The sequence below is a fragment of the Mustelus asterias genome, chromosome 3 (assembly GCF_964213995.1).
Source record: "Mustelus asterias chromosome 3, sMusAst1.hap1.1, whole genome shotgun sequence".
NCBI classification, from domain to species: domain Eukaryota; kingdom Metazoa; phylum Chordata; class Chondrichthyes; order Carcharhiniformes; family Triakidae; genus Mustelus; species Mustelus asterias.
In genome coordinates, this window is record NC_135803.1 from 152,370,130 (window position 1) to 152,397,359 (window position 27,230).

At 50.0% G+C, this 27,230-nt stretch overlaps 1 protein-coding gene across 3 annotated transcripts; it reads right to left on the reverse strand.

The window, feature by feature from the left end:
- Nucleotides 1-465: 465 nt before the first annotated feature.
- On the reverse strand, nucleotides 466-27,028 carry hmces (5-hydroxymethylcytosine binding, ES cell specific). 3 transcript variants are annotated; one of them, XM_078209974.1, is made up of 7 exons: nucleotides 26,903-27,028; nucleotides 21,124-21,350; nucleotides 19,162-19,305; nucleotides 15,326-15,448; nucleotides 9,085-9,233; nucleotides 7,137-7,329; nucleotides 466-2,027 (listed from the first exon to the last, which is right to left on the reverse strand). In XM_078209974.1, the coding sequence occupies exons 2-7, from the start codon at nucleotides 21,310-21,312 to the stop codon at nucleotides 1,830-1,832; spliced, it is 996 nt and encodes a 331-aa protein (XP_078066100.1). In that variant the 5' UTR covers nucleotides 21,313-21,350; nucleotides 26,903-27,028; the 3' UTR covers nucleotides 466-1,829. The 3 variants fall into 3 exon arrangements, with proteins under 3 accessions (XP_078066100.1, XP_078066101.1, XP_078066099.1); XM_078209975.1 differs by lacking the exon at nucleotides 26,903-27,028 and adding an exon at nucleotides 26,732-26,753; XM_078209973.1 differs by lacking the exon at nucleotides 26,903-27,028 and adding an exon at nucleotides 25,636-25,695.
- Between the last annotated feature and the right edge of the window lie 202 nt (nucleotides 27,029-27,230).

A 27,230-nucleotide genomic window follows, 5' to 3' on the forward strand; every position in this document is an offset into this window, starting at 1 on the left:
TTGCCAGATGCCACACCCGGGTCAAATGCTGCCTTGCTGTCAAGGTGAGACACTCTCAGTTATCCAAAGCAAAGCTGGAACGCAGGATCAGGGCAATCGGCCCATCGGTTCTGTGCTGGGGATGTGCAATTAGCCCCTCAGTAGGTAGTGGTCTCTGGGCAAGTGGGTTTGGGAACAACCTCGTCCTGTGGCCTAACGGTACAGGTCACTGAATTGGCAAACCACAAACTGAGGGTAATACTCTGGGGGGTCACTGGCTCCAATCCCACCACCCTAAGTGGATTCAATGAAAAATCAACACACACAAGAATACCATCTCCTGGGTCGACTCTGTCCACCAGATCCTTCTTCATAATCCGGTTTTCCTCACTCCCTTCTACAAGTAACCTTCCTCCAAAAATTAAGTTTCTCAAATCCCGTTGCCCGCGCCGGCATGCCTGAATAAATCTCACACGTGACGAAGTGAAAAGGCAGAGATTTATTTCGCTGTAATTAGTCAATTATCAGAACAGCTGTTCAAGAAGCAACAAGAACTGCAACAGTTAAAGAAAAAACAAAAATTAAATGCCTTTCGCCAAGGAAAGGACAACAAAATCCTAGGAGACAGGCAGCCTGGGGTAAAGGAAGGTCAGAGTCTTGAGGGTGGGGGTGCGATGGTGGAGAAAGTGGGGTCCCATCAGCCTCTGGGCTTGCAAGAGAATACCCCGCATTTAATTATTTTTCTTTAAATTAAGCCGGATTCTTCCCGCTTGGATAAACCCACTGCCCAAATGTCCCTTGCTGCCCAAAGTGTTGAAGCGCTGGTCACACGAGGGTGCTGAGGTCCGGGGGGCTGAAGAGGGGAGCTTTAAAAACAAAATTGGAAGACCGATCCCGGTGATACAGAACGGATGCTGCGGGACAATCAATGCCATCGGCCGATATGCCACCCCCCCTCTCAACTCAGGAAGGCACTGGCCAATGTGTCCCCCTCGTGAAGGCATCGGTCAGCATCTGCCTCTCAGGAAGGTATCGGTCAGTATCTGCCTCTCAGGAAGGTATTGGCCAGTATCTGCCTCTCAGGAAGGTATTGGCCAGTATCTGCCTCTCAGGAAGGTATCGGCCAGTATCTGCCTCTCAGGAAGGCATCGGCCAGTATCTGCCTCTCAGGAAGGCATCGGCCAGTATCTGCCTCTCAGGAAGGCATCGGCCAGTATCTGCCTCTCAGGAAGGTATCGGCCAGTATCTGCCTCTCAGGAAGGTATCGGTCAGTATCTGTCTCTCAGCAAGGCAGTGGCCAGTATCTCCCCCTCAGGAAGGCACTGGTCAGTATCTGCCTCTCAGGAAGGTATCGGTCAGCGTCTCCCCCTCAGGAAGGTATTGGTCAGTATCTCCCCCTCAGGAAGACACAGTCCAACGTGTCCCCTCTCCCTCCCTCACAGGGTGACTATGGCACAGCCAAATATGGGGGTGAAGCTCGCTCTAACAACATGGCTCAGCCCCACTCTCAGGATGGTTTCTCCATCTTGTACACTCTCGGAGTCCAACCTCACGCTCCACACGTCAGGAAGCCTGGTCAGCGTGAGGCTGCCAATCGACAGGGTTCTAACTATTTCACCGGGCCTTTAGACTTGTTTTATTTCAGCTCGACTGCATTCCCTGCCCCCAACCCCACACCTGTAATAGACAAATGTACAACGTCGCAACTGGAACTTTGCAAAGAACAGAAGTGCAAGGAAGTCGAACACATGCAACATTTGGTGAGAGAAAGCTATCCTCACTGGCCCACACCGATCGAGGTGTGAACTACTCCGGGGCGGAGCTTGGGCAGGCCGCTGGTTTGAGGTATCTCAGGTGGTGCGTAGTTTCTTGGCCAGGGGCTCCTCACCTTTTTGGAGCCACATCTGCATCAGGCCCACGCTGCCGCTCTTCCTTGGTGTCTCCGGCTTCACCTTCAGCGGACTGGCGCCGTCGGTTTCTTCCTTCTTGGGCGAGGGGTTTTGCAGCCAGTTCAGCATCAGCTTGCTGCTAGCTGTGGGTTTGGCTTCCTGTCGGAGCAAAGGGACACACAAAAAAAACCAAACACATCAGCTCAAAGTTTATTTATTAGCATCGGACGTAAACTTACATTAACCCTGCAATGAAGCTACTGTGAAAATCCCCTAGTCGCCACACTCCAGCGCCTGTTCGGGTACACTGAGGGAGAATTTAGCACAGTCAATGCATCCTAACCAGCACGCCTTTCGGACTGTGGGAGGAAACCGGAGCACCCAGAGGAAATCCACGCAGACACGGGGAGAACGTGCAGACTCCACACAGGCAGTGACCCAAGCCGGGAATTGAACCCGGGACCCTGGCGCTGCGAGGCAGCAGTGCTAACCACTGTGCCACCGTGCCGCCCTGGACCCACTCACTGCTCTGTGCTGATGAAGCCAATTCCAGTTTCGCGCAGTGGGATTTTTAAGCAACATTTGGAGGATCTACAATTTTCTTTTTATACAGAAGAACATGGCCTCGCATGTAACATGGAATGTCCGAATCGGTGCAAACTCGATGGGCCGAATGGCCTCTCCTACACTGCAGAGATTCTATGATTCTAAATTATAAGTCTGTCGGTTTACTGACTAAAGCAGCAGGATCTACAGAAAAAAGGTGGCAAGAAAAGAGATTGAATAACTCTTGCAAAGGGCCAGCATGAGTGATGGGCTGAGTGGTTTCCTTCGGTCCCGATTCAAATGTGCCACACAACATTTAGGATTTATTGTTTAAGATGGGGGGGCGTGTCTGTACTGAGGGAGCGCTGCACTGTCAGAGGGTCAGCACTGAGGGGGTGCTGCACTGTCAGAGGGTCAGTACTGAGGGGGTGCTGCACTGTCAGAGGGTCAGTACTGAGGGAGTGCCGCACTGTCAGAGGGTCAGCACTGAGGGAGTGCCGCACTGTCAGAAGGTCAATACTGAGGGAGTGCCGCACTGTCAGAGGGTCAGTACTGAGGGAGCGCTGCACTGTCAGAGGGTCAGTACTGAGGGAGTGCCGCACTGTCAGAGGGTCAGTGCTGAGGGAGTGCCGCACTGTCAGAGGGTCAGTGCTGAGGGAGTGCTGCACTGTCAGAGGGTCAGTACTGAGGGAGTGCCGCACTGTCAGGAGGGTCAGTGCTGAAGGAGTGCTGCACTGTCAGAGGGTCAGTACTGAGGGAGTGCCACACTGTCAGAGGGTCAGTACTGAGGGAGTGCTGCACTGTCAGGAGGGTCAGTACTGAGGGGGTGCTGCACTGTCAGAGGGTCAGTGCTGAGGGAGTGCTGCACTGTCAGAGGGTCAGTACTGAGGGAGTGCTGCACTGTCAGAGGGTCAGTACTGAGGGGGTGCTGCACTGTCAGAGGGTCAGTACTGAGGGGGTGCTGCACTGTCAGAGGGTCAGTACTGAGGGAGTGCCGCACTGTCAGAAGGTCAATACTGAGGGAGTGCCGCACTGTCAGTGGGTCAGTACTGAGGGGGTGCCGCACTGTCAGAGGGTCAGTACTGAGGGGGTGCTGCACTGTCAGAGGGTCAGTACTGAGGGGGTGCTGCACTGTCAGAGGTACCAACTTTTCACATTAAACCGAGGCCGCACCTACCCTCTCGGGTAGACATAGAGAATCGTATGTGGCCTTGATTGCGAAGGGGAGCAGGGACATCCTTTCCCCGTGTTACAGCTAATACGTATCCCGCAATCACAGGAGAGAGATTATTTGGTCATTTATCTTATTTGCTCAGATTGGCTGCTAAAATTCCCTATGTTACTTGCAGAAGTCTCCATTGGTTGTAAAGTGCTCTGCGACCTTCTGGGATTGTTAAAAACCTCTCTTGAATCGGCAAGTCTGTCTTTCTTTCACCTCAGGGCAGGCAGCATATCCACGCTCAGCGCACTCTGCCTCTGTAAACAGCTCATGAAGCATCATCGTGAACAACAGAAGCTGCCACAAATAGCCACGGTCACGGAGTAGTAACTAAGGAGAGGCTGTGACCCTGTGTGTTACTGCCTTGGCCTCACTGACAAACTCACTCTCCGTCCAAATATTATTGCTTAATTTAATTTCACCTAATTCGATTAGTGAAAGTTAATCATTTGGGTATTTTTCTCTCTCTGTCGCAACAGAGGGATAGCCATGCTGCCATTCCTTCAGTGTCGCTGGGCGAAAGTCCCGGAACTCCCTCCCTAACAGCACGGTGGGCGCACCTACACCACATGGACTGCAGCGGTTCAAGGTGGCAGCTCACCACCACCTTCTCAAGGGCTAATTAGTGATGGGCAATAAATGCGGGACCAGGCCAGTAACGCCCACAGCCAGGGAACAGAACAGGCCAGAGGGGGATTTAACTGAGGTGTATAAAATGATGAAGGACCTCGAAGCATGGATAGGAAGAAACCAGCTCCCTTAGGAGAAACATATGGGTGGCACAGTGGTTAGCACTGCTGCCCCACAGCGCCACGAACAAAGAACAAAGAGAACAAAGAACAGTACAGCACAGGAAACAGGCCCTTCGGCCCTCCAAACCTGTGCCGCTCCTTGGTCCAACTAGACCAATCGTTTGTATCCCTCCATTCCCAGGCTGCTCATGTGACTATCCAGGTAAGTCTTAAACGATGTCAGCGTGCCTGCCTCCACCACCCTACTTGGCAGCGCATTCCAGGCCCCCACCACCCTCTGTGTAAAAAACGTCCCTCTGATGTCTGAGTTATACTTCGCCCCTCTCAGCTTGAGAGGACCCGGGTTCAGTTCTCGGCTTGGGTCACTGTCTGTGCGGAGTCTGCACGTTCTCCCCGTCTCTATGTGGGTTTCCTCCGGGTGCTCCGGTTTCCTCCCACAGTCCAAAGATGTGCAGGTTAGGTGCATTGGCCATGCTAAATTGAACCTTAGTGCCCTCAGGGGCATTGGCGGGGTGGATTTGTGGGGTTGCTGGGTGGGATTGCGGTCGGTGCAGGCTAGGTGGGCTGAATGGCCTCCTTCTGAACTGTAGGGATTCGATGGTTTCTATAAAGCTGCATTACTCTTTATTACCAGCACTGACGAAGGGCTGAATGGCCTCCTCCTTATCATAAATGGCTATAAACTTCCAAACAGTGAGATTCTGCAGGTAAAAGACAATTTAACGAGGGTGTTAAGAAAGCGTGTGCAATCGTCACCCCAAAAATTAAATCAATTTTCTCTGGAATTACTATTTAATAAACCTTAATTGTGCAGTCAACTGTGATTCTGAAAAGCAATCTTAGACTGAAAGCTGGGAATAGTTACTTATCAAATAAATCAATCCTGTGGTTTTAAAGTATGCAAGAATTGCATTTGTCTCAATTAGGTATTTTTAAAAATAAATGCTCTTTAGAGGCACAAATTAAAAGGTAGTGCCCTCGAAATATTCCTTTGTTGGTTACGTGCTTCCACTTGTATCAGGCTGTGATTTTCTATCTCACCTGGAATGCAAGCGCTCGCCATTAGGTGCCACTGTTGTGCCACTGTTGCAAAAACCGCTGAAGACAGCAATAGGGACAAAGTAGAAAGGGTCGAGAGCTTCAAGTTTTTAGGTGTCCAGATCACCAACAACCTGTCCTGGTCCCCCCAGGCCGACACTATAGTTAAGAAAGCCCCACCAATGCCTCTACTTTCTCAGAAGACGAAAGGAAATTTGGCATGTCCGCTACAACTCTCACCAACTTTTACAGATGCACCATAGAAGGCATTCTTTCTGGTTGTATCACAGCTTGGTCTGGCTCCTGCTCTGCCCAAGACCGCAAGAAACTACAAAGGGTCGTGAATGAAGCCCAGTCCATCACGCAAACCTGCCTCCCATCCATTGACTCTGTCTACACTTCCCGCTGCCTCGGAAAAGCAGCCAGCATAATTAAGGACCCCACATACCCCGGACATTCTCTCTTCCACCTTCTTCGATCGGAAAAATGATACAAAAGTCTGAGGTCATGCACCAATCGACTCAAGAACAGCTTCTTCCCTGCTGCTGTCAGACTTTTGAATGGACCTACCTCGCATTAAGTTGGTCCTTCTCTACACCCTAGCTATGACTGTAACACTACATTCTGCACTCTCTCCTTTCCTTCTCTATGAACGGTATGCTTTGTCTGTATAGCGCGCGGGAAACAATACTTTTCACTGTATGTTAATACATGTGACAATAATAAATCAAACCAAAGATCGTCCATCTGAGGAAGGTTGCAGGTTCGAACCCCAATCTGTGCTGTTTGCTGACTGGCAGCAGTGATGGGGGTGAAAGAAATTGAACAATGCATCAGCTGAGGACGAGAACAGGCCCCGTGATTCAGTCTACAGTTGAATGTCACTGCAGGGGAGGCGATGGCCTAGAGGTCACTCAGCTAATGTTGACCTGGGTTCGAACCCCGCCACGGCAGCTGTTGGAATTTGAATTCAATTTTTAAAATCTGGAATTAAGAATCTACAGATGACCATGAAACCACTGTCGGAAAATCCCATCTGGTTCACTAATGTCCTTTAGGGAAGGAAATCTGCCGTCTTTACCTGGTCTGGCCTCCATGCGACTCCAGAGCCACAGCAATTGTGGAGTTTGCACATTCTCCTCGTGTCTGCGTGGGTTTCCTCCGGGTGCTCCGGTTTCCTCCCACAGTCCAAAGATGTGCGGGTTAGGTTGATTGGCCAGGTTAAAAAAATTGCCCCTTAGAGTCCTGGGATGTGTAGGTTAGAGGGATTAGCAGGTAAAATATGTGGGGGTAGGGCCTGGGTGGGATTGTGGTCGGTGCAGACTCGATGGGCCGAATGGCCTCCTTCTGCACTGTAGGGTTTCTATGATTTCTATGATTTCTATGATTTGGTTAACTCTCAACTGGCCTCTGGAATGGCCGAGCGAGACACTCAGTTCAAGGGCGACTAGGGATGGGCAATAAATGCTGGCCCAGCCAGCGACGCCCATGTCCCACAAACGAATAAAAGAAAGGGTATCTGGAGAATGGCCACAGTACTGGGAGAGTACTGTGGGCATGGGCCTTCGGAAGGCTCAATTCACTCAGGGAAAAAGGGGGAGGCTATTAAAAAAAAAACAACACACAGTCCCAAATTAAAAATCACAAAGATACAGCCCCCACTTCAGTCATTTACCTCGACATGAGCTCTTTATAGAAAAGTAAGACCCTTACCTTTTTAATTCCCAGCTCGATGGGTTTGATGCATTCGAGGAAGTCATTTCTGGAATTATTGACAACAGTGGAGACGGGGTGAAGGGCGATGTATTCCGTCGGGTGAATCAGCTTCACTGCCTCCATAGGCGGAACCTCGCCGTAATCCAACCACATCCTCACGGCCTCCTCCCCGTCCAGGATGGCTGGCATTCTGGGGGGGGGGGGGGGAAGAGGGGGAAGAAAACAAGGATGAGAATTTTACAATCAAAACCTTGTTTGACCAGGAGCCAATCGAGGTCTGTACACTTCTGGGCAACAGAGAAACAGGACCTGCTGCGAGTTGGAGAGCTGCAGGGGTGGTTCCGACATTGTCACAGAGAAACTGACTGGTTCTCAACTCCCCAGGAACCTTGGGCAAAACACCAGAGAGCGCAGAGAATCCCTGCAGCGCAGGAGGAGGCCATTCGGTCCATCGAGTCTGCACTGACAACAATCCCACCTCGGCCCTATCCCCGAAACCCCAAATATTTACCCCTCTAATCCCGCTAACCTACGTATCCCAGAACACTAAGGGGCAATTTAGCACCTAACCCGCACATCTTTGGGCAAATCAATCTTACAGCAAGAAAGCCAGTTAAACTCTCCTGCTTCCTCCTCCATTCTGGGATGTGGGTGTCGCTGGCTGGGCCCAGCTTTTATTGTCCATCCCCAGTTGCCCATGAACTGAGTGTCTCGCTTGGGCATTTCAGAGGGCAGTTAAGAGTCAACCACATTGCTGTGGCTCCGGAGTCACATGTAGGCCAGACTGGGTAAGGACAGCAGATTTAAGTTAAAAGTTACAGCTCTTGGGGCTAAAGGGATATGGGGGACGGGGGAATCAGGATTTTGAATTTGATGATCAGCCATGATCGCAATGAATGGTGGAGCAGGCTCGAAGGGCCGAATGGCCTCCTCCTGCTTCTAGTTTCTGTGTTTATTTATTAGTGTCACAAGTAGGTTTACATTAACACCGCGATGAAGTTACTGTGAAAATCCCCTAATCGCCACACTCCTGTTCGGGTACACTGAGGGAGAATTTAGCACGGCCAATGCACCCTAACCAGCACGTCTTTCGGACTGTGGGAGGAAACCGGAGCACCCGGAGGAAACCCACACAGACACAGGGAGAATGTGCAAACTCCACACAGACAGTGCCCCAAGCCGGGAATCGAACCCGGGTCCCTGGTGCTGCGAGGCAGCCGTGCTAACCACTGTGCCACCGATTTCCTTCCCGAAAGGGGACATTAGTGACCCAGATTTTTTTTTTAAATGACAATCGATGATGGTCGTCATGGTCACCATTCCTGAGGCAAGCTTTCAATTCCAGATTTTTTAAAAATTAATTGAGTTGAAATTCCACCAGCTGCCGTGGTGAGATTCGAACCCGTGTCCCCCAGACACTGGGCCTTCCGAATTACTCGTCCATGGTCATTACCATTACACCACCATCTACCCACCTGCCTGACCTGGAAATGACTGAGTGACAAAGGCTGGTCTCGAGGAACTTGCATCCGCAGGTAGCATTCAACTGACTCCAGGCCTGAACTGGGCCGCTTTCCAAACTGGGCCGCTTCGCGTCTCACCTAAAATTCTCAGTGGCTGCTGCGTTTCACAATTTTAATATTTATTTATTGGGCCTCGATGGAATTTTTGACAAATTTGGATTCAAGAATATACGAGATGAGTAATCAGTAAATTAGAGATTAATGTACCTGCAAAGGACAGCCTGGGACTGTCCCGACCAGGGATCAGGTACTCGAAGGGCTAGTTTCTGATCTGTGCACAATTACCTGCTTTGGGGCCCAGGTTACAGTTGTTGCAAAATATTCTTCATGCTGTGTGCGCGCTTGGGGGGACAGCACTAGAGAAATGACAGAACATTACCCCCCATCTCCCCAACACATGTGGCTCCTCTCCTGTACCTTACCTGTCGTGGATCCAGTCCATGGCTTTGGAAGCCTGCACTGTAATGACGGTGTACGTATACAGCGCCTCCCCTCCACACGGAGGTCTCCAGCAGTCAAAGAGCCCAGCCATAGTGAGCAGCCGTCGGCCCGCCCACTCCTCGCTATCCGCCTGAAACAACAAACACTCGGACGTTAACCTTACGGCGACTGTCAAATCGAGGCGGGTCAGGCAGGGAAACAAACACAAATCGAGCCATTGAGGACAATAGCAGCGAAGTTTAGGCTGAATCTTTATAAAAGCCCTGGTTAGGCCGCAACTAGAGTATTGTGTCCGGCTCTGGTCCCCACATTTAGAGTCATGGAGGTTTACGGCATGGAAACAGGCCCTTTGGTTCAACTTGTCCATTCCGCCCAGTTTTTAACCACTAAGCTAGTCCCAATTGCCCACGTTTGGCCCATATCCCTCTATACCCATTATTACCCATGTAACTGTCTAGATGCTTTGTAAAAGACAATTGTACCTGCCTCTACTACTACCTCTAGCAGCTCGTTCCAGACACTCACCACCCTCCGAGTGAAAAAACTGCCTCTCTGGACCCTTTTGTATCTCTCTCCTTAAACCTATGCTCTCTAGTTTTAGACGCCCCTAGCTTTGGGAAAAGATGTTGACTATCTAACTGATCTATGCCCGTCATTATTTTATAGACCTCTATAAGATCACTCCCAAGCCTTCTACGCTCCAGAGAAAAAAGTCCCAGTCTATCCAGCCTCTCCTTATAACTCAAACCATCAAGTCCCGATAGCATCCTAGTAAATCTTTTCTGCACTCTTTCCAGTTTAATAATATCCTTTCTATAATAGGGTGACCAGAACTGTACACAGTATTCCAAGTGTGGCCTTACCAATGTCTTGTACAACTTCAACAAGACGTCCCAACTCCTGTATTCAATGTTCTGACCAATGAAACCAAGCATGCCAAATGCCTTCTTCACCACTCTGTCCACCTGTAACTCCAATTTCAAGGAGCTATGAACCTGTACCCCTAGATCTCTTTGTTCTGTAACTCTCCCCAACGCCCTACCACTAACTGAGTAAGTCCTGCCCTGGTTCAATCTACCAAAATGTATCACCCCGCATTTATCTAAATTAAACTCCTTTTGGAAGCGAGGCTCCTCGAGAGGCTGTAGAGGAGGTTTATCAGAACGTTTCCAGGGGCGAGGGGAATTTAGCTTCAAGTTTAGGTTGGGGAAGATGGGGTTGTTCTCCGTGGAGAGATGAACACTGAGGGGCAAGATTTGCTCGAGGTGGACAAGATGGTGACAAGTTGAGATAAAGCAGACAGAGAAAAACTGTTCCCAATAGCTGATGGCAGAAGGAGTCAGGAGGACAGAGATTAAGTCTTGGGGCAAGTAATATGTTGATGACGTGGGAAGGATTTTTGTAGTTTTTTATATAAAAGCTACTTACCTCTCATTGTTCAACCGGAGCAAGAGAGCGAGGAGTGTTTGGTGGCTACAGTTAATAGGGTAAGAGAGCGACTTTAAATCCTTATTTTTTCACGGGGTTTTAGTTAGTTAAGAGTTTAAGTGGGAACCGGAAGTAGGAAGGGAGCAGGGTGATGTGGGAAGGATTTTTGTAGTTTTTTTATATAAAAGCTACTTACCTGGGGGGGGGGGGGAGGGCTCTCATTGTTCAACCAGAGCAAGAGAGCGAGGAGTGTTTGGTGGCTACAGTTAATAGGGTAAGAGAGCGACTTTAAATCCTTATTTTTTCGCGGGGTTTTAGTTACTGAAGAGGGTTGCATTTAAGCTTCATTTTCACATGAAGCAATTTTTAAAAGCGGCATCTCGGCCCTTTGGCTGGGATGCGGATGAGATCAAGCCTTGGAGGCGGAAACGTCCGCCTGCTCCAATCAGCTTGGCTCGTGTGGATCAGGCCCAAGACAGGGTGAAGGGCTGCATACTCTGTCTTGTCAGCTTGGATTGGAAATGTCTCAACTTGTTGGGACTCTGAATTGGACTTGATTTGGTTGAATTGGAAAAGTTTTTTAAAAAGAGTTTAAGTGGGAACCGGAAGTAGGAAGGGAGCGGGGTGGCGTGGGAAGGACTTTTGTAGTTTTTTTATATAAAAGCTACTTACCTGGGGGGGGAGGGCTCTCATTGTTCAACCGGAGCAAGAGAGCGAGGAGTGTTTGGTGGCTACAGTTAATAGGGTAAGAGAGCGACTTTAAATCCTTATTTTTTCGCGGGGTTTTAGTTAGTTAAGAGTTTAAGTGGGAACCGGAAGTAGGAAGGGAGCAGGGTGACGTGGGAAGGATTTTTGTTTTTTTTTAAGCCCGCGACGTATAAAATACAGGCGGCTCTAACCAGCGGGAAGCGTCGGGAGCGGGCAGCGGACTGAGCTGGGAGTTGAGTGAGAGCTGTAAGGGCTTTGACTCGAAGGGCTTAGAGGGAAAGGGCGAGTAGGGGTGAGTTTTTAATTCTTATTTACTTTTCTCTGTGTACCTTGGTAAAAAGGGTAAAATATGAGTGTGAAGCCAGTGTGTTGTTCCCAGTGTAGGATGTGGGAGGTCCTGGAGGCACCTGGCCTCCCGGACATCCACATCTGTGAGGGGTGTGTCGAGCTGCGGTTCCTGAGGGACCGTGTTAAGAAGCTGGAACTGCAGCTCGAGGATCTTAGACTGTTAAGGGAGAATGAGGAGGTGATAGACAAGAGCTATCATCAGGTGGTCACACCAGGGCTACGGGTGGAGGCCAAGTGGGTGACGGCCAGGAAGGGTAAAGCTCGGGTGATTGAGAGCACCCCGGTGGATGTGCCCCTACACAAGTACTCCTGCCTGAGTACTGCTGGGGGGGACAGCCCGCCTGGGGGAAGCAGCAGTGGCCGTGTCTCCGGAGTGGAGTCCGGCCCTGTAACTCAGAGGGCTAAGGAAAAGTCTTAGTGGGCAGCACGGTAGCACAGTGGTTAGCACTGCTGCTTCACAGCTCCAGGGACCTGGGTTTGATTCCCGGCTCGGGTCACTGTCTGTGTGGAGTTTGCACATTCTCCTCGTGTCTGCGTGGGTTTCCTCCGGGTGCTCCAGTTTCCTCCCACATTCCAAAGATGTGCGGGTTAGGTTGATTGGCCATGCTTAAATTGCCCCTTAGTGTCCTGAGATGTGTAGGTTAGAGGGATTAGTGGGTAAAATATGTAGGGATATGGGGGTAGGGCCTGGGTGGGATTGTGGTCGGTGCAGACTCGATGGGCCGAATGGCCTCTTTCCATACTGTAGGGTTTCTATGATTCTATGAAGAGGAGGAAGGCAGCGTTAATCAGGGACTCGACAGTAAGGGGGTCGGACAGGCATTTTTGCGGAGGCAGGCGGGAGTCTCGGATGGTGGTCTACCTCCCTGGGGCCGGGATCCAGGATGTTGCTGGTCGAGTCCCAGAAATCCTGAGGTGGGAGGGAGAGGAGCCAGAGGTAGCGGTACATATTGGTACCGCTGATGTGGGGAGGAAGGGGGAAGAGGTCATGAAAAGAGAGTATATGGAATGAGGGAGACAGCTGAGAAGGAGGAAAGCAAAGGTAGTAATCTCAGGATTGCTGCCTGTGCCACGGGAAGGTGAGGGCAGGAATGGAGTGAGGTGGAGGATGAATGTGTGGCTGAGGGACTGGTGCAGGGGGCAGGGATTCAGGTTCCTGGACCATTGGGACCTCTTTAGGGGCCGGTGTGACCTGTACACAAAAAACGGGTGGCACTTGAATCCCAGGGGGACCAATATCCTGGCGGGGAGGTTGGCTAAGGCTCCTGGGGAGAGTTTAAACTAGATAGGTTGGGGGGGGGGGGGGAGGGGATCGAGACGAGGTGACTGGGAGCGAGGAAGTTAGCTCGCAAACAGAGAAGGGTTATAGACGGTGCAAGAGGGAGGATGGACAGGGGATAGAGGAAACCACACAGACACGGGGAGAACGTGCAAACTCCACACAGTGACCCAAGCCAGGAATCGAACCTGGGTCCCTGGCTCTGTGATGCCGCAGTGTTAACCACTGTGCCGCCAGATGGACTGTGGGAGGAAACCGGAGCACCCGGAGGAAACCCACGCAGACACGGGGAGAATGTACAAACTCCACACAGAAGGTGACCCAAGCCGGGAATCGAACCCAGGTCCCTGGCGCTGTGAGGCAGCAGTGCTAACCACCGTGCCTTTGTCGCAGGGTCTGCAAGTGGGAAGTGGCTGCCTCTGTGCGACAGCACACTGGCACCTGACCACCCTCCCTAAGCTGGACATTCAACACCGTGATTCACACCAGTGCGCTCTTTAGTCCCAGAGGAAGTCGATGAGCTTTGATAGCTTGATGACCGTCCAGTGGGAGATCAAAGTGTCCAGTCGATTCATGGCCAGCGCTGGTTCCAAATATTCTTTAATCACGCAAGGGCGACACGGTGGCACAGCGGTTAGCACTGCTGCCTCACAGTGCCGGGGACCCAGGTTCAATTCCCGGCTTGGGTCACTGTCTGTGCGGAACAAAGAACAAAGAACAATACAGCACAGGAACAGGCCCTTCGGCCCTCCAAGCCCGTGCCGCTCCCTGGTCCAAACTAGACCATTCTTTTGTATCCCTCCATTCCCACTCCGTTCATATGGCTATCTGGATAAGTCTTAAACGTTCCCAGTGTGTCCGCCTCCATCACCTTGCCTGGCAGCGCATTCCAGGCCCCCACCACCCTCTGTGTAAAATATGTCCTTCTGATATCTGTGTTAAACCTCCCCCCCTTCACCTTGAACCTATGACCCCTCGTGAACGTCACCACCGACCTGGGGAAAAGCTTCCCACCGTTCACCCTATCTATGCCTTTCATAATTTTATACACCTCTATTAAGTCTCCCCTCATCCTCCGTCTTTCCAGGGAGAACAACCCCAGTTTACCCAATCTCTCCTCATAACTCAGCCCCTCCATACCAGGCAACATCCTGTTTGCACGTTCTCCCTGTGTCTGCGTGGGTTTCCTCCGGGTGCTCCAGTTTCCTCCCATTTGACTAGCTATGGGGTTTTTAAAAAAAAGGGGACGGCATGGACAAGTTGGGCCGAAGGACCTGTTTCCATGCTGTCAACCTCTATGACACCCATCTTACGACCAAACAAACGTTGCCAAAAGCCGAGGAGGCATTGATCCGCCCTCGGTCTCTCTTTCCTTTTGTAAATTACTTAATGTTGCTGAGTGCGTTCCCACAATCAGCTTTTAACCTGAATCAGTTATTTAACTTGATTAAATTAACCGAGTTCCGATGTTGATTGCTCCACCGTCAGCATGTTTTCAAGAGGATAATCAGAAGGTAGCAGAAAGATCTGTGATTAGCTCAATGTGTTCAATTAGCCAGAGAGAGAGAGAGAGAAAGCTTCAGCAAACAGTGAGTAACGATTGTCATTACTGTTACCTGTCCGAGATTCATGTGGAAATCTAACTCACTGCTCCAAAGGCCAAACTCCTCAACCCTGTGGTCTTATACAAGGCTGTGCTACATGATGTCATCTATAAATTAGGATGCCCCTCTTCTGCCCCCTCCCTTTCCATTCAATTGATTGACCTGCAGAGCAATGACATGAATGGACGGTGAGCAAATCACCTCTCCGGCTTCAGAATGGGTACCATTCAGTCAGGGCTAAAGAACAGAGTAAGGGGAGAGAGTCGCCCTCTTTGGACTGTGCACTCACCTCATCCACAGTGGGTTTTATGCAGGTACTGGATGGGACTGGTGTTCCTTCCCAAGTCAAGGCGACAGATAGGGCAGCACGGTGGTTAGCACTGCTGCCTCACAGCACCAGCCACCCGGGTTCGATTCCCTGCTTGGGTCACTGTCTGTGCGGAGCCCGCACGTTCTCCCCCCCGTGTCTGCGTGGGTTTCCTCCGGCACTCCCATGTGACAGCACGGTGGCACAGTGGTTAGCACTGCTGCTTCACAGCGCCAGGGACCAGGATTCGATTGCTGGCTTGGGGGTCACCGTCTGTGCAGAGTCTGCACGTTCTCCCCGTGTCTGTGTGGGTTTCCTCCGGGTGCTCCGGTTTCCTCCCACAGTCCGAAAGACATGCCGCTTAGGTGCACTGGCCGTGCTAAATTCTCCCTCAGTGTAACCCGAACAGGCGCCAGAGTGTGGTGACTAGGGGATTTTTACAGTAACTTCATTGCAGTGTTAATGTAAGCCTACTTGTGACAATTAATAAATAAACTTTAAACTGGCTACAGAGAGGCCTGAGATTATAAAAAGGTTCTTGTGCGTACCTCCTCTTTCTCGCAGGTCTGTGGGAAGTAGATGAAGTACGGCTGCTTTTCTCCTTGTTGTCTCTGCCATTCATAGAATCCATCAGCCAACACCACACAGCGCTGTCCTTTAATGAAAGGATCCTGTTGGGGAACAGGTTACGATGGTTACAAGCCTGAACATCTGAGTCTGTGCAGCCTGGATCCAAACATCCAGATTCTGAATACATTTCTGAAATTTTTAAACTGTGCACTTCCAATATTCCTGCCCCAACTTTCAGAGCAGGTTTCCATGGTTACAGCGCAGGCCACACAGCCTGTTGCTCTGGTGCTGGCTCTCTGAAGGAGCAATTTATCAAGTGCCAATCACCCACCTTCTGCCATAACCCTGCGTTCTTCCTCTTCAGATAATAATCTGAGGATTCGGGGGTAGACCATTTAGGACGGAGATGGGGCGACATTTCTTCACCCAAAGAGTGGTGAGCCTGTGGAATTCATTACCGCAGGAAGTAGTTGATGCAAAAACATTGAATGTATTCAAGAGGTGGCTGGATGTAGCACTTGGGGCGAATGGGATCAAAGGTTATGGGGAGAAAGCAGGTTTAGGCTATTGAGTTGGACAATCAGCCATGATCGTGATGAATGGTGGAGCAGGTTCGAAGGGCCGAATGGCCTCCTCCTGTCCCTATCTTCCATGTTTCTACGTAATCCAATTCCTTTTTAAATGGGTACATAGAAACAGGCAAAATAGAAGCAGGAGTAGGCCATTCGGCCCCTTCGAGCCTGTTCCATCATTCATTTTGATCATGGCTGATCATCAGAATCAATATCCTGATCCCCTCTTCCCCCCATAGCCCTTGATCCCTTTAGCCCCAAGAACTAAAGGCCAAAAGCCCCAAGTCTGAGATCATGTACCAACCGACTCGAGAACAGCTTCTTCCCTGCTGCTGTCAGACTTTTGAATGCACCTGCCTTGCATTAAGTTGATCTTTCTCTGCACCCTAGCTATGACTGTAACACTACATTCTGCACCCTCTCCTTTCCTTCTCTATGAACGGTATGCTTTGGCTGTATAGCGCGCAACAAACAATACTTTTCACTGTATGTTAATACATGTGGCAATAAATGAAATCCAATATATCTAATTTCTTCCTGAAATCACACAACATTTTGGCCTCAACTACTTTCTGTGGTCATGACTCAAATGAATTGTCTCCACCACACTCTCAGGCAGCGCTTTCCAGATCCTAACCGCTCGCTGCGTGAAAATGTTTCTCCTCGTGTCTCCGTTTCTTCTTTATCTAATTACTTCAACGCTATGCCCTCGCATTCTCGATCCTTCCACCAATGGGAACAGTTTCTCTCTATCTAGCCTGTCCAGACCCTCATCATTCTGAACACCTCCATCAGACCTCCTTCTCTTCCCCAAGGAGAAACAGTCCCAACTTTGAATGTCGAACTTAGTGTCAACAGGAGTGGTTGAGGTGGACAGACTGGATACATTTCAGGGGAAGTTGGATAAACATGAGGGACAGGATGGGTTAGATGAGGAGGTTTGCGTGGCTCGAATGACCCATTTCTCTACCAAGTGTAATCCTGGGAGTTTCTGGTGCAATGATAAGAGGCACGGTAGCACAGTGGGTTAGCACTGCTGCTTCACAGCTCCAGGGTCCCGGGTTCGATTCCCGGCTCGGGTCACTGTGTGTGTGGAGTTTGCACATTCTCCTCGTGTCTGCGTGAGTTTCCTCCGGGTGCTCCGGTTTCCTCCCACAGTCCAAAGATGTGCGGGTTAGGTTGATTGGCCAGGTTAAAAATTGCCCCTTAGAGTCCTGGGATGCGTAGGTTAGAGGGATTAGTGGGTAAAAATATGTGGGGGTAGGGCCTGGGTGGGATTGTGGTCGGTGCAGACTCGATGGGCCGAATGGCCTCCTTCTGCACTGTAGGGTTTCTATGATTTAAAGGTGGTGCAGTGGTGCTTTCACTGGACTAGGAATCCAGAAGCCCCAGACTAATGCTCTGGGGGACAGCGGTTCAAATCCCACCAGAGCAGCTGGTGAAATTTAAATACAATTAATAAATCTGGAATGGCGGCACAGTGAGCGCTGCTGCTTCACAGCTCCAGGGACCCGGGTTCGATTCTCGGCTCGGGTCACTGTCTGTGTGGAGTCTGCACGTTCTCCCCGTGTCTGTGTGAGTTTCCTCCGGGTGCTCCAGTTTCCTCCCACAGTCCAAAGATGTGCGGGTTAGGTTGATTGGCCAGGTTAAATTGCCCCTTAGTGTCCTGGGATGTGTATGTTGGAGGGATTAGCAGGGGAAATATGTGGGGTTTCGGGGATAGGGCCTGGGTGAGATTGTTGCTGGTGTAGATTTGATGGGCCGAATGTTTGTTGAAAGCTTATTTATTTATTAGTCTCAAGGAGGCTTCCATTAACACTGCAATGAAGTTACTGTGAAAACCCCCTAGCCACCACACTCCGGCGCCTGTTCAGGTACAGTGAGGGAGAATTTTAGCATGGCCAATACATCTAACCAGCACATGTTTAGGAATGTGGGGGGAAACTGGAAGGCTTCCTTCTGCACTGTAGGGATTCTATGATAAAGCTGGTCTTAGTAATGGTGACCATGACAACCCCCAGTGATTGTGGTAAAAACCCAACTAATGCTCTCTCGTGAAGGAAATCTGCCATCCTTACCTGGTCTGACCTACATTTTTGATTAGATTTAATTTATTAATGCCACATGTATTGGGATGCAGTGAAAAGTATTGTTTCTTGCGCGCTATACAAAGCATACCGTTCATAGAGTACATAGGGGAGAAGGAAAGGAGAGAGTGCAGAATGTAGTGTTACAGTCATAGCTAGGGTGTAGAGAAAGATCAGCTTAATATGTGGTAGGTCCTTTCAAACGTCTGATGGCAGCAGGGAAGAAGCTGTTTTTGAGTCGGTTGGTACGTGACCTCAGACTTCTGTATCTTTTTCCTGACGGGAAAAGGCGGAAGAGAGAATGTCGAGTGTGTGGGGTTATGTCATAGAATCCTTACAGTGCAGAAGGATGCCATTTGGCCGATCAAGTCTGCACAGACTCTGGCATCTTACCCACCCCCACCCCCCTGCCCTATTCCCATAACCCCACACATCTACCATGGTAATCCCCCAACCTACACATTTTGGGACACTAAGGGATGATTTAGCATGGCCAATCCACCTAACCTGCACATCTTTGGACTCTGGGAGGAAACCAGAGCACCCGGAGGAAACCCACACAGATATGGGGAGAACGTGCAAACTCCACACAGACAGTGACTCAAAGCCGGATTTGAACCCGGGTCCCTGGTGCTGTGAGTCAGCAGTGCTAACCACTGCGCCACCGTGCCGCCCTGCGACTCCACATGTGGCTGACTCTTAAATACCCTCTGCGAGCAACTCAATTCAAGGGCAATTAGGAATGGGCAACAAACACTGGCATTTCCAGCGACGTCCACATCCCATGAAATAAGGGGCGGCACAGCGGTTAGCACTGCTGCCTCACAGCGCCAGAGACCCGGGTTCGATTCCCGGCCTTGAGTCACCGTCTGTGTGGAGTTTGCACATTCTCCCCGTGTCTGCGTGGGTTTCCTCCGGGTGCTCAGGTTTCCTCCCACAGTCTGAAAGATGTGCTGGTTAGGTGCATTGGCCATGCTAAATTCTCCCTCAGTGTACCCGAACAGGCGCCGGACTGTGGCGACTAGGGGATTTTCACAGTAACTTCATTTGCAGTGTTAATGTAAGCCTACTTGTGACAAATAAATAAACTTTAACTTTATTTTTTAAAATAAATCTGGGGGTAGATCGCGGGTGAGAGTTCACCGAGGGTCACACCTTGTACGACTTCTTGTGCATCATCCCGTCACTGCGGCAGTTACTGGTGTTGTACTGCATCTTCGAGGGATCGCTCTCCCGAAACCAGGAAGGAATGAGCCCCCAACGCATGGCCGCTAGAATAGGCTCCGCACTCTCTGCATTCTGCCAACACAAACACAGAGTTGGTCAGTCAAACACACAGCGCCCATCTTCAGCACGGGCTCCCTTCCTGGCCCTGGCCAGTCCCGCTGGATGGAGACAGCACAGGTGCGTTCCGGGTTACAGCAGGAATAGATTCAGCTGCGATGGTCCCTGTTGCCAAAATAAAAAAACATTCTCCATCCAAACACAACCGAGGGCAGGTGTTATAGAGGGCAGCCGGTACTTGGAGAACTGCAACGTCTCATGTTAGAGGCACTTGACTTACAAACCAGATTGTGATGTTCAAATTCCACCGAAGAAAGAGTGAAGTTGATAAATTGAACGCGGAAGCACACTCTTGATCTCCATCACCATCACCTCCCGCACCCAGCCCCTGGATCCACCCCCCTCTAGAACAATGTCACTGGAACATTACCACCTCCGACTTCCCCTCGGTCACATGCTATCCTGGCATGTACCATGTAGTGGAGAAGCCGGCGTTGGACTGGGGTACCACAAGTGGCTCGTGCTACCAAATAAACCTGTTGGACTTTCAACCTGCTGTTGCGAGACTTCTTCCTGTGATGTACCATGTAGTCAGGCCAACGTCCTGCAATTCCCTAATGTCGTGGTGGGAACACCATCACTGCAGTGCTTCAAGAAGGAGCCTTCACCTTCTCGGGGCAACTGAGAATGGGTCCAAGTTGGAACCTTGCCAGAATAAGTAATTATAAACACTCCAAGCCTGGTGTAAAGGCTCTGATACAAGGTCATCATCCTGAACCATTAACTCTCTGTCTCGCACGCTCTCTCTCTCCCTCTATATTCGCCAGTTGAGCAACTCAACATTCACAGTATTTTCTGTTTTTATTTCTGATATCCAGCATCTGCAGTATTTTGCGTTTGCACTGTTTAATTCCCGGTCTGGTGAATCCTGCAATGTACCAGTGCACTCAGAACTACACACCAGGCAGAACGCGAGGAACTGTACCCCGGCGACAGAAGAAAGTAACAAGTTTGATGCCCTCCCGCCCAGAGTCAATTCAAATCCAATTAACAGAGAAAAGTGGCACGGTGGCACAGTGGTTAGCGCTGCTGCCTCACAGCGTCAGGGACCCGGGTTCGATTCCCGGCTTGGGTCACTGTCTGTGTGGAGTTTGCACATTCTCCCTGTGTCTGCGTGGGTTTCCTCCGGGTACTCCGGTTTCCTCCCACAGTCTGAAAGACATGCTGGTTAGGTGGATTGGCCATGCTAAATTGCCAATTAGTGTCAGGGGGATTAGCGGGGTATATACGTGGGGCGATAGGGATAGCGGCTGGGTGGGATTGTGGTTGGTGCAGACTCGATGGGCCGAATGGCGTCCTCCTGCACTGTAGGGATTCCATAAAAGTCTATCTGTTGACTTTGCATATCGCCACTCCTTTTCGTTTTGGCCTGAACGTAATGCAGCAACTGGGGTGGGGATAGAATCATAGAATCCCCGAGTGTCCAGAAGAGCACTCTACCTCTGCCCAATCTCCCACCGTAACCCCGCGCAATCCACCAATCATGGCCAATCCACCTAACCCGCACATCCTTGGACTGTGGGAAGAAACCGGAGCACCCGGAGCAAACCCACGCGGACACGGGGAGAACGTGCAAACTCCACACAGACAGTGATCCGAGGCCAGAATCGAAACCCAGGTCCGTGGCGTTGTGAGGCAGCAGTGCTAACCACTGTGCCGCCGTGGCCACCCCTACTAACAAACTAGATTGTAAGTCAAAAGCTAAACGCTCTTTCCAATCCCAAGCGCAAAGTAGCATAAGAAACACATTCGAGAAACCAGGGCGGGAATTACTTTGTGGAAGTGCTTTCTGGACACCAGCACTGGGCTGGTAGAATGCGGGCTTCTGTTGAACGAGGGTTTGTACTTGTCTCGGTCCCCGTCTTTCCATTCAGGGTCCCTCCTCTTCCCTTGTCTATCTCGGTAGGCACAGGCGCGTCTGATCTGATCCGCAGCCAGTGAGCATGCAGTGCGCCCGCACATGGTGGATGTAAGTAGCACTTGGTCCAAATCCTTTAGGCCTGTAAAAGAAATGGCACGAGGTAAAATGAATGACATTCAATGAGCATTCTGCCACAGCGTGAGTGAAGAGTGCAGTCCAATCTCAAACTTCACACCACTTTATAAAGTTCTCTCTCGAACCCTTTGACTGCATCCTCCGACTGAGGATCATTATCCATTCAATATCCTCCACGTCCTTGTTTTAACCTTCACTCAGAGCGCCAGGGCGAGGGATTGGAAGAAATAAGCTTCAGATCTAGCAAGAAGCGACAAAGGGAGGTGGAAAAACCCAGCGGTGTCGAGACCCCCCCAGAAAGATGGGGCTGGAGGAGATAACGGCCACCGTCGCTATTTCAAAGCATCCCAAACGGAGTCACATAGAACGGCAAGCTTGGATGGGAAAGCAGAGGTTAAATTTCTAAACTATAATTCAGGAAAAACCACCAAGGAAAGTGATTTGGAAACCAGTGAAAAAATTTCCCAACTTCTTCCAACCAGGAAAATGATGTTCAATTTGCTGGAAGATGTCAGGATTGGACGAGTTGCATTAACTTACATTTAAGGATACTTCCATCCACTTCCCCCCCATTATAAACACTGAAATTACACACATCCATAGAGTGCAAATGAGCAACAACTTCCACTTAATGTCCTGTCCAACAATATAACTGTTAGAGGGCGATAACGTACTCCCACCAGCATTTACTGACTCTTGCTTTTCCTAATCTCCACCCATACAGATTCTAACCTGTGATCCTCCTGAACAAAGTTCCTGCCTCACCCAGGTCCTATATCATCCTTTACTATCAGGGCTGTCCCTTCCCTTTTTTCTATCCTGTCTGTCTTTCTGAAACATTGCGCACCCTAGGATATTTATTTCCCAACCTTGGTCACCTTGTAACCATGTCTCTGCAATGGTGATTAGATCCAAACCAGTTATCTCCATCTACTGCATAGTGGATGCTCCACGCATTCTAATAAAGAAGCTTTAACTTATTTTTTTTTAAATCACTATCTCCTGCAAGGACCTCGCTCACTGATGCCGAATTACTGTTAAACTCTCCGTCCCACTGTTTATCTTTATTCTCATTGCTACAATATTCTGTCGTCTCAACTTTTTTCTTTGGATCTAACTTCACCTGAATTCGTCTCCCCATCGGTTTAAAGTCCTGTCCAAAGCCCTAGTTATATGATCCGTGGGCGGCCCGGTGGCACAGTAGTTAGCATTACTGCCTCATAGCACCAGGAACCCGGGTTTGATTCCGGTCTTGGGTGACTGTGTGGAGTTTGCACATTCTCCCCGTGTCTGCGTGGGCTTCCTCCGGGTGCTCCAGTTTCCTCCCACAGTCCAATGATTTGCGGGTTAGGTGGATTGGCCATGCTACATTCTCCCTTAGTGTCCCAAGATCTGTAGGTTAGGTGAATTGGCCATGATCCATGCGTGGGGTTACTGGGATCAGGCGAGTGAGGAGGCCTGGGTGGGGTGCTCTTTGGGAGAGTTGGTGCAAACTCGATGACTAGTGGGAGCTAGGAGATTGCAACAAAGGTGTAGTTCTACCTGTGTCATTGGTTCCTACGTGGGCCATGCCAACTGGATCCTACCTCCCCCACTCCATGACCAGGGGTCAAAGATCTAGGGTAAGAGGTGGGAGATGTGGAGGGGATTCGAAGGGAAATCTTCTTCATCCAGAGGGTGTTGTGATCTAGAACCCACTGTCCAAAACAGTGGTCAGAGACAGAAATGCCCATTAACGTTTAAAAAGCCAGATAGGCGACTTACCCCCCTTTGTACTCTATGAACGGTATGCTTTGTCTGTATCGCGCGCGAGAAACAATACTTTTCACTATATCCCAGTACATGTGACAATAATAAATCAAATCAACTGCCTTGACCGCAGCACGGTGGCACGGTGGTTAGCACTGCTGCCTCACAGCGCCAGGGACCTGGGTTCGATTCCCGGCTTGGGTCACTGTCTGTGCGGAGTCTGCATGTTCCCCCTATGTCTGTGTGGGTTTACTCCGGGTGCTCCGGTTTCCTCCCACAGTCCGAAAGCCGAGCTGGTTAGGTGCATTGGCCATACTAAATTCTCCCTCAGTGTAACCCAAACAGGTGCCAGAGTGTGGCGACTAGGGGATTTTCACAGTAACTTCATTGCAGTGTTAATATAAGCCTACTTGTGACACGAATAAATAAATGTTAAACTTTGAGCCACAACGTTACTGGAATGTGAGAATCGGCTGGAGGGCTACTTGACTGTTGCAGAATGGCCTCCTCCGTGCCGTGAACTTCTACGTTTTGAGTCATTGGATGCGAGGGGTATTTTTGACACCGAGTCGGTAAGATTTTGGCCATTTGAAGAGTGCACCTGCAGGTGCAGCAGAGAACTCTACAGAGGAGGGAGTTACAGCTTCGATATCCGGTCTGTGCACCGCAGTCACAGCTGGTCTAAACCCTGGGGGAGACACAGAGGCGCGATGGTCGACCTCAGTGCCCTTCTTCCGGAGGCGGTGGCTCCATCAGCGTCTCCCCACTGGTGCTCCCTAATGAGTGCGGATGGGCGCACTGGGTGAGAACAGAACAGAGTCTGGCACTGAGCGTACAAATAAACAAAAAAACAACAATTATTTTGAGCTTCGGAGCCTGTTTCACAAATAACCATCCACACAGAGAGAGAGGAAACTGCAAAAGAAATGGCGAGGAGGCAGTCAGACTGAAACTAGCAACTTGCAAATGTTTCTGAAAAAAAAGCCACAGATGAGCGTACACACTCTGAAAAAAACACCCATAACTTCTTCCCTGTTACCGAACAGAAAATGACAAACTTCTAACTGACTCAAGAACAGCTTCTTCCCTGCTGCCCGCCAGACTTTTGAATGGACCTACCTCGCACTAAGTTGATCTTTCTCTGCACCCTAGCTATGACTGTAACACTACATTCTGCACTCTCTCCTTTCTTTCTCAATGAACGGTATGCTTTGTCTGTATAGCGTGCAAGAAACAATACTTTTCACTGTACGCTAATACATGTGACAATAATAAATCAAATACTCAGTGCCCACTTTGTGATTTATAGAAAAAGTAACTTCTCCGACGACACAGTTTAACCCCAAAAGTGCTTGGAGTCAGAGAGCAAATTACAGCTTTAAACTGGGCTTCACTTTCCTTATTCACAGACACACAGAAGATAGGAAGAGGTGGAGGCCATTTGGCCCCTCGAGCTTGCTCCGCCATTCATTACAATCATTGGCTGCTCATCCAACTCAATCGCTTAATCCTGCTTTCTCCCCATAACTTTGTCATAGAATCATAGAAACCCTACAGTACAGAAAGAGGCCATTCGGCCCATCAAGCCCGCACCGACCACAATCCCACCCAGGCCCTACCCCTATATCCCTACATATTTTACTCACTAATCCCTCTAACCTACGCGTCTCAGGACACTAAGGGCATTTTTTAGCATGGCCAATCAACTTAACCCGCACATCTTTGGACTGTGGGAGGAAACCAGAGCACCCGGAGGAAACCCACGCAGACACGAGGAGAATGTGCAAACTCCACACAGACAGTGACCCGAGGCTGGGAATCGAACCCAGGTCCTTTGATCTTCGAACCCATTCGCCCCCAAGTGCTTTATCCAGCCGCCCCTTGAATACATTCAGCCTTCATAACCAAACTGCGAGAAAAATATCAACGCTTAGCAGCTCAGAAAGAACATAAAAGCTTTTAAATAATAGCAAATGTTAAGAAACAAAACCAATCTTAATATCAACTGCTCCCAACAAAACCATTTTCGATTTCTAACTTTATTTTCTGACGAAGAGTCAAAGGGCTTAAAACATTAAATCTGCTTTCTCTCTCTCTCCCAATAGGTACTGCCAGACTGACTGGGTTTTCCCAGCATCCTCTGTCCTTGTTTCAGATTCCAGCATCCACAGTATTTTGCTTTAATTTCTTGTTTTTAAAGAATATGTCACATGAACAAGCAGGAACAACTTATTTATGCAGCCCGTTTAAAATATCCCAAAGCGCTTCCCGGGGGGCATTGCCAAACACAATGTGACCTCGAACAAGAAAAGGAAGCAAAAAAACAGTAAAAAGGTCGGAAAATCAAAACAAATCTGATAGCATCTGTGGAGAGAATAGAGCTAATGTTGCAAGTCTGGATGGTCCTTCGTATTGGAGCCTGATATTAACTGAGGGTCAGGGTCCGGGGGAAGGGGAGACAGAGAGGTGGGATAAAGATCAAAGTGACAAAATATACATAGACCGCATACACAATATACACAAATCTCTCCGAGCCTCACCACAGCTCACAGAACCCCTGCAGCATACAATCATTCAGCCCATCGAGTCTGCACTGACTCTCTGACAGAGCATCATACCAAGCCCCACCCACAAACCCATAATCCTGCGCATTTACCATAGCCAATCCACTTAACCTACACATCCTGGGGCACTCAGGGGCGATTTAGCACGGCCAATCCACCTAACCCACACATCTTTGGAGTGTGGGAGGAAACGGGAGATCCCAGAGGAAACCCACGCAGACACGGGGAGAACGTGCAAACTCCACACAGACAGCGACCCAAGCCGGGAAATAAACCCAGGTCTCTGGCGCTGTGAAGCAGCAGAGCATCTTACCCAGACCCTATCCCGCATAACCCCAGGTATTTACCCCACTGAACCCCCTAACCTACACATCTTGGGACACTAAGGGGTGAGTTATTATGGCCAATCCACCTAACCCACACATCTTTGGAATGTGGGAGGAAACCGGAGCACCCGGAGGAAACCCACGCAGACACGGGGAGAACGTGCAGACTCCGCACAGACAGCGACCCAAGCTGGGGATTGAACCTGGGTCCCTGGCGCTGTGAGGCAGCAGAGCATCTTACCCAGACCTTATCCCGCATAACCCCACGTATTTACCCCACTAATCCCCTAACCTACTCATCCTGGGACACAGAGGGACAATTTAGCACGGCCAATCCACCTAACCCGCACACCTTTAGAGTGTGGGAGGAAACCGGAGCACCCGGAGGAGACCCACACAGACACGGGAAGAATGTGCAGACTCCACACGGATAGTGACCCGGGAATTGAACCCGGATCCCTGGCGCTGTGAGGTTATGATGCGGAAATGCCGGCGTTGGACTGGGGTAAACCAAGTCTCACAACACCAGGTTAAAGTCCAATCGGTTTATTTGGTAGCAAAATATTTTTGCTACCAAATAAACCGGTTGGACTTTAACCTGGTGTTGTGAGACTTCTTACGCTGTGAGGTTCCACACAGTGACCAGGGACTCAAACCCGGGTCTCTGGCATTAACCACCGTGCCACCCTGAACCCCAAACATCCAATGCCCCCCCTCCCTATGGGAGATACAAGTTAGCTCAATACCTCCTTTCAGGCAAAGCTGACCATTCTTGCCCAGGCTTGTACAGTCAGGCGGTGCTGGGAACTCAGTGGCTGCAGCCCAGAAGCAGCTTCCCTAAGGAACCCCCCTCACTCTCTCTCGCTGCCATTCCCGCCCTGCCTGCCCATTTGGATACATTGGCCACATTGACACACCTGGCACACCGCTACATTTTTGCCGCTCCTCCTGCCAACGCACTCGCCCGCTCACGTCACACCGCTGCCTGACGCTTCCTGATGTGAGGGCGCCTTGACGTCATCATCCCGCCCACGCGCGGCTCCGGCTCCGGCCCTCCCGCCCGCCATCTTGGTGAGGTCAACTAGTTTCAATTGCTGACTTCTTCATCTCAAATTTATTTTCACCAATCCTTTCTTCTTCACTTTTTTTTTAACCCTCAGTTACTTTTTAATCAATGAAGGGCAGAGTTTGCATTCATGTGGAGTTTCTTTCACACCCCTTAAGAACTTTATTTTTCCCATTCTC

Bases quoted from the DNA above. Each gene is read 5' to 3' on its own strand.
- hmces (XM_078209973.1), bottom strand. From the start codon at position 25,669: ATGATTGTATGCTGCAGGGGTTCTGTGAGCTGTG. The intron at 19,306-21,123 runs GTAATTCCCGCC...TTGTGTTGGCAG, and splicing joins CCAGAAAGCACTTCCACAAA to AATGCAGAGAGTGCGGAGCC. The intron at 7,330-9,084 runs GTAAGGTACAGG...CCCCCCCCCCAG, and splicing joins ATGGACTGGATCCACGACAG to AATGCCAGCCATCCTGGACG.